Genomic DNA, 7,683 nt, shown 5'->3' with positions numbered 1-7,683 from the left:
AATGCTTTTGACAAGTGAGTTGGGAATCAGCTGGTTTGTCTGTTAGAGAGACATCTTTCACCACAAGATGGCCCAGTTTGACCGAAGGTGATCAAAGCTGATATTACAACGTGCATGGTAACATTAAGAATAATAAAACCCCCGCAGGTGTGATGACATCTCCCTCATCCCCTAATTTATTTTGTTGCCTCTTTAATGATTATGATGATTGCAAGTGGTGTGAAGGGACCAGGGCATCCAGGTCGGCAAAGAATTTACTTGCCATGAACCTTAAATTGACAACTGTTAGTTTAGAAGAGTTTGGCCACAGTGGACACAGATTCCCTCATCTGATTGCATTGTTATTTTTATTGGCCTGGTCATGTGTCCTTAAAAAGGCAGGGACATTTGTTGAAATATATCACATGGTCAGAATTTAATTGAATCTTTAAATTTTTCCACCTCTGTAGTGTGTCCTCGAGCACATTCCTCCAGGGAGTCATTTTCATCCAGTTGATGCCAGTGTTGTTCATCACTCGGGATGTACCACACACATACAGTACACGTAACATATATAAGCACGTATCAAAATCCTAATTAATTCCACATGGACTGAATGATAAAAACAATGACTTATTACCAAGTTGATTTGATCTGAATCATTTTGATTGGACCTGCGTTGTTATAATATAAGTTTATATAATAGTAAAGCAATTGATATATCTATAATGTTTTATTACTGGAAATTTAATTCTCATTATCTTTTATTTTTTTAAGTGTAAGGAACTGTGGTGATTTTAATGAAAATAACAGGTGTATATAGACTGTGACACCTGCTGATTAGTAATTAGGAACTTTTGTCAATTGATGTAGTAAATTATAGTAAAATAAATAGCAAAGTGTGTCACTTGTACAGTTTGTAACATGAGAAAGGTTTGTGGGAGGTCTGTGAATCAACAGGACATTTTAAGGTTTTTTGCTAAGTTCTGGCGTCAGGGGAAGTTTATTATGTAAAATTGTTAGTCTAGCAGGAACTTCTGTTGCCTATACTTAGTATAGACTACCTTGTACTTCCACAGATATGATACATGCAACATGATAAATTGCTGAATGTCAATCTAGGCAGTGTGTTCTCCTCAACTAATCAAGTTCATGTTGGATTACAAACAGAACGACTTTGAGACAGTGTGTGAAAATATCCCTGTGATCAGACCCGGCAGAGCTGTCTGGTGAGTTGTTCTGCTGGATTTAACAACCCTCATCATTCAGCTGTTTGTAGGGGTGTCCGTGTGCTGCAGCCGTGGATAGGTCCTCTTCCCTGTCCACCAAAATTGATTCCTCAGCTTTGTGAGGCTCCCGTCTATTAATACCCCTGATTTACAGAGGAACTGACGGCCACAGACAGCTGCAGCCACCAGCCGGCCAACCAGAGGAGACTTACCACGTCAATCTGTGCCGCCCTGTGAGCGCTGACAGTCCTGCTCTATCGTGGGGAGTAAGTAGGGAGCCCACGCAACCCAACGGGCATAAGGCAACAGAACAAAATGGCTGCCCTGACTATAGACCCAGTGGAACAGCCTCGGATGTACCAGCAGACCCTGCTTCAGGATGGACTGTGTGACCTCTTGGAGAACGACAAGTTTGTGGACTGTGTCCTCAAAATCCAGGACAAGGAGTTCCCCTGTCACCGCCTGGTTCTGGCAGCCAGCAGCCCCTTTTTCAAGGCCATGTTCCTGTCTGACCTGAAGGAGAGCAAGAAGCGAGAGATTGTCCTGAAAGATGTGGAGCCGGGTGTAATGGGGATGATCCTGCGCTACTTGTACACATCTGAAATTAATCTGACAGAGCAGAACGTCCAGGATATCTTCATGGTGGCTAACATGTACCAGATCCCCTCCATCTTCTCTGTGTGTGTGTCCTACCTCCAAGAGAAGCTGGTGCTGGGGAACTGTCTGGCCATCTTCAGACTGGGCCTGCTCCTGGACTGTCCCAGGCTCGCTCTGGCTGCGAGGGAGTTCATCTGTGAACGCTACCAAGTTGTTGTCAGGGACCCGGACTTTCTGCAGCTCAGCCCGAGCGAGCTGGCCATCATCATCACCTCAGACGCTCTCAACGTGGAGCGAGAGGAGCTGGTGTTCGAATCCCTGATGGACTGGATCAGGCAGGATGAGACGAACCGGGTCAAGGATCTGCCAGAGTTGTTGCACTGTATTCGTTTCAGGCTCATACCTTTGGAGTACTTCAAAGAGAAAGTAGAGCGCCACCAGTACCTCCGGTTCAGTCAGGAGATCAAGAAGGAGCTGGATCTGGTCAAGGATGCTCACAGTGGGCGTCTCCCTAAGCCGAAGAAGCCTGGGATTGATGGAGCAAAAGGGGGAGAAGGGAGTGAGGACGAGGAGGATGAGGATGATGAGGAGGAAGGGTACCTGCCGGGTATACTCAACAACAACCCTCGCTTTGGGATGTTCGAGATGGAGCTGATACTCATGATCAGCGACAAGGGCACGGTGGCCTATGACCCGGTAGGAAATGAGTGCTTCGTGGTGTCTGAATCCACAGAAATCCCCAAGAACCACAGCAGCCTGGTGACGATGCAGAACCAGGTGTTTGTCGTTGGGGGACTTCTCTACAACGAAGAGGACAAAGATGAACCATTCAGCTCTTACTTTCTACAGGTAGTGCATCAGTCGAGACCATCAGTGGCTCTTTACAACCTGAAATTAAAGGTTTCTTATCGTATTCCTTGCTGATTTCTTGTGTATTTAATTCCTCTTACCTTGTCGTTTTGTTCTCTAGTTTGACCCAGTAAGCTCAGAGTGGTTAGGGATGCCTTCACAACCCAACCCTCGCTGCCTGTTTGGCCTGACCGAAGCTGAGAACTCCATCTTTGTTGTTGGAGGGAAGGAACTCAAGGACGGAGAGCACGCCCTGAGCTCGGTCATGATCTACGATAGACAGTAAGTAATATTTAATATGGAGCTTTGATTGTACACGTTGTCTATTATCTAAATTATACCGATCGGTTTTTGGGAATATATCCTTTTGATCGTTAATTAGTCTCCTCTTCGTAAACACATTCACAAATTTTCTTTAATTTTATGTCATCATTCTCATAATCTGAGAAATCAAAAATGACCAAATGTGGAGTTTTCTTCAGAAAACAGCGTGACTTCTTGAACTGCTGACACTTCCCATCATTTCTTCTCAATTACTGCTGAATTGGGTCAAAACAATCTGATTTATCATCTGTGGAGTCAGTTCATGATGACACATCTTTTTTTTTTTTCATGCAGGTCATTCAAATGGGGAGAGTCTGACCCTCTACCTTATGAGGTGTACGGACACGGAACTATTTCACACAAAGGCCTCGTCTATGTCATTGGAGGAAAGTCGGAAAGCAAGTAGGTGGCTCAGCAAACTATATCCTGATATTTCACCATTTGATTACATATTAAGGTTGTATTTTCCAGTTGTGGGTACATTTGAAAAAAAGGCCATTATTTGACTTTCCTCATTCAACACCTGTGTTACAGTTTATGACATTGATGTCAAAAGGTGTCATAGCTTTTTATAAGTTTGTTCTACTTCATCAGGTATCACTTTGGATAAACAAAGTACTGCACTTTTAAAAGGTTAAGGGATTCACAAGAGACAAATCAAAAAGGAACAGCTGCACCAGAGGACGGAATATTTTGGCCTTTAAAGGTCACATATTTTGGACATTTGTCGTGTTTTATTTGCTGTCTTGATATATATTAAATTCTATTTCGTGGTTTTAAGTACCAAAAAGCATCTCTGTAAAGTTTTACATCTCCTTTCTTAAGCTTTTCTCTGGAGCTCTACCATGTACAGGCTGTTTTATATCTGTGTCTTTAAGGCAGATTCATATCAATGACCCTGTTTTCTGATTGGTTGTATCAACCAATCAACCGATCACAGGTTTTCATCTTGTAGCTTGACTACGCAGTGTTTTCTTCCACATATAAGGTTGGACAGTGGGCTATGCTGGTGATGAACATATGACATGAGGTTGAGTTTGTGACATCACAAACTTACAGAAGTCCAAACAGCACAGTTGCTGAATACAAGCTGTGTGCTCCATGGACTGAGCGTTTTGACTCTTTCACTCTACATAGCACCTAAAAAAATACATTTCCCAAAATGCAACTCAACACCAACTTTAATTATGTCCCTCTTCCTTGGTGCCAATTTCTGTCAGACCTGACACCTTCAGTTGCTTCCAGCTAGAAAATATGACTTAGTTTCAAGCCAAACCACATAACTTTCAGTTACTATATAAAACTTCCACTGCCTGACACTCTTTATGACAAGGAGATTGAACGTCCTGTATAAAATCAGTAGATAACCCTTTTAACCAATGTTTTTTTGTCCAGGAAATGCATGAAGAGAGTCTGTGTCTACAACCCCACTAAGTTTGAGTGGAAGGACCTGGCTCCTCTGAAGACAGCCCGCTCACTGTTTGGTGTCACCGTCCACAACAACCAGATCTTCGTGGTGACGGGAGTCACAGACTCAGGCCTCACCAGCTCGGTGGAGGTTTACGACATTGCCAGCAACAAGTGAGACAGCTGTTTGTCTTTTTATATATGACCCACTTTATCTCATCGTTACGAGATGAAGCATCTGTCCACAGTAGTGAAGTGACTCATCGAGCGTGAATAGCAGATCATTAGATCATAAAGTACCTCTCACTGAACTTGTGTGACTATCAGACAGTAATATAGCAGCTTATTTAACACCATCACTTCCCTGTGTGTGTGTGTGTGTGTGTGGTTCTTATCCTGTTATGCTCCAGGTGGTCTGAGTTCACAGAGTTCCCTCAGGAGCGCAGCTCCCTCAATCTGATCTCCATGGGAGGTTTCCTGTACGCCATCGGGGGCTTTGCCATGATGCCCAGTGAAACGAGCCAGGAGCCCGTCCCAACAGAGATGACCGACATCTGGAGGTGAGAACCCACACCACATAATAAGTGGTTAAAATATGATCACGATGATGGAATCTTTTTTTTTTTTTTTTTTAAAAAGGGCATTTATAAAACTATTTTTGCCTTTCATTTAGTGTTGTTTGACCAAAGAGAGATTCCAGTTTCACTGAAAATATTTCATCCTACAATGAAATTTACATGCATTGAGCCCTTTCAACAGTTAACATAAACATGTTTGAAACATTTGAAGTACCTTTTTTCCACATATTTTCCCCATGTTGCCATATGCTGCAACATCTGGTAAACATGTGTCATACATGTCCCATGTGGAAAACATGGGAAACTTATGTTTTTTTCTGTAAGGGCAGGAAAAGCACTAGTTTAATTAGTAACCTTGTTTTTCTAATTGCCAACAAATTCCATTAAAATCATAACCAAGTATTTGGAGCAATTATTCTCTCTTAACAAGTACAGCCTGTTGTCCAAATCCTGATACAGCTTATTCCTTACTGTATTAATCCACAGATGAAAAAAGACATTGCCACACAATGCACTACTATCGCCTTTTTAAGTAATGCAGTGCCCAGCTGTTTTTCAAAATAAAACAACCTTTTTGTGGTCTTTTTTTACAGAAGAAAATAGCCTTGGACCTCAGTGCTATAGTAGGTTATAAAGTAGTGGGGGGGAAACCCATAAAGTGCTGTCTTAGATTTGTGAATAACACCTGCTTTATTATATCTTATATTATAGTTATGGTCACAATTCAGTGAGGGTTCAATTACCTCGGTTGTGGTGTTGTGAATATTGGGTCACTGTCATATCCAAATGGAACTGAGCCAATACGGCATTTTTCTTTATGCAAACAATATACTTTGGTTAAAATGGAGACAAACTTAATCCTTGACTTTCTGTACTTTCCCCACACTATCTATGGAACAACACCAAAAAGAAAAAAAAATAAGATCATATTTGATATGACTGTATGCTATTTTAAGGATGCTTTAAGGGCACCCACTACTAACATATCTGTTTTTCCTACAGATACGATCAGTCGGACGACTGCTGGAATGGGATTTTGCGTGAGATTAGTTATGCGGAAGCGTCCACTGTCCTCCAAGTGCGCCTCAACACTCTGCGTCTCAAGAAGTTATAACTGAACTGAACTGTTAGTGCCACGAGGTAAATTAATGTACCGCTAACAGTGAAGTAAATCAGTGCTGTCATTATGGACACTAGCCAAAATGAACTGAGGGTTAATTCAGGGGTAAAGATTGAACCTGGTCTCTGAAGGTGAAAAAAAGTGTGAAGAAAACTGTATCAAGATGTTTTATCTCATGTTTTACAGCAGGGGGAGACAGATACATGCAAGTGTTAGCAGAGCTGGAGGACATGAGTTAATACTGTCATACCAAATTTATTTTATAAAAAGCTTAAATGTTCCTTTGTACATTTTTTTTGTTATATTATAATATGACGTTTCTTTATTACCTGTAATGATTTATTTAAATAGAAATAAAGGTGCTGGATAATTATGTTACTTGCATTGATGAGTCTCACGGTACTGAGTCCACATCCACAGTGCAAATGGTTTTATTCATCTTCATTTGACAATTTGTTCAACAACATCTTGACATATTACTCCATATTACTGTACAGTAGTACCAGATTTGCTTCAAATTTACGTGGCAACAAATGAGATACATTTTTGTCAACTTTATATTGCCAATATGCAAATACTACGAGTGAGGAGCGTAGTTTAAAATGTAAACACTGATTTCCAGTTGACACCTGAGCACTAAAACAATCACCATAAAATACATCATAAAACAAGTCTCCAACCATATTTACAGCTTAACGTTATATATAAGTATACATGTGTGTGGCATTAGTCTGAGGTACTTTCAGTTGGTTACTTCAGTTCCACTTTTACAGCCACAGCGGTATGACAAGAACAGGAAGAGGAACTAAAGTAAACACTGAAGTCCAACATATGTAATGTGACACTGCTACTGTTCAAACATGTGAACATGTCTTTTCTGAAGAGGATGTGGCTTCGAATAAATGGAAACTTTATTGAACAGAACACCATCAATCAATGATGTCATTTAGTTTGATACATTATATTTACAGGCTTTGAGTTTAATATTGACATGTGCATGTTAACACGCTCCCAGTGACAACATGGACAACAAGATATAGTGACAAACAAAAAGATTAACATGTTCACCGTCCTACTCAAACATCTCCTAATGAGCACTACACACAGAGCTGAAGCTGATGGATGTATCAGTCCTTTTGCATGTATTTGGTCACAAATCAAAGTATTGGCAAAAATGACAACTTTGACCTGACGATGGCTCTGGTGGAAAAGTTAAGAGATCAGTTGTAGAAATATTGTAGACATTTCACTTAAAACCATAAATGTCAACCTGCTGGTGGCAAAAAGTCAAGGAATCAAACTCATGAGGATTTATCATCAGGGAACCATAAACACCTGTTAAGGTTGTAGATATAGCTGAGCTTTACTGCAGACCTGCTGGTGATGCTAAATGCATAGAATAGAATAGAATAGAATAGAATAGAATAGAATAGAATAGAATAGAATAGAATAGAATAGAATAGAATAGAATAGAATAGAATAGAATGCAATAGAATAGAATAGGATAGGATATAATAATAGAATATAATAGAATAGAATAGGATATAATAATAGAATAGAATAGAATAGAATAGAATAGAATAGAATAGAATAGAATAGA

At 40.4% G+C, this 7,683-nt stretch overlaps 1 protein-coding gene across 1 annotated transcript; it reads left to right on the top strand.

The window, feature by feature from the left end:
* Positions 1-1,409: 1,409 nt before the first annotated feature.
* LOC138628361 (kelch-like protein 40a) lies at positions 1,410-6,467 on the top strand. The gene is made up of 6 exons (XM_069711363.1): positions 1,410-2,654; positions 2,776-2,936; positions 3,273-3,380; positions 4,374-4,559; positions 4,796-4,945; positions 5,966-6,467. The coding sequence occupies exons 1-6, from the start codon at positions 1,524-1,526 to the stop codon at positions 6,075-6,077; spliced, it is 1,848 nt and encodes a 615-aa protein (XP_069567464.1). The 5' UTR covers positions 1,410-1,523; the 3' UTR covers positions 6,078-6,467.
* Positions 6,468-7,683: the final 1,216 nt, after the last annotated feature.

This window comes from Brachyistius frenatus, unplaced genomic scaffold, assembly GCF_029030835.1.
Source record: "Brachyistius frenatus isolate BFR_SWC_R1_liver_20210118 unplaced genomic scaffold, ASM2903083v1 Contig_99, whole genome shotgun sequence".
Taxonomy (NCBI): Eukaryota; Metazoa; Chordata; class Actinopteri; family Embiotocidae; genus Brachyistius; species Brachyistius frenatus.
Note: the sequence above shows the minus strand (reverse complement) of the source record. Positions and strands in the feature narration are given on the sequence as shown.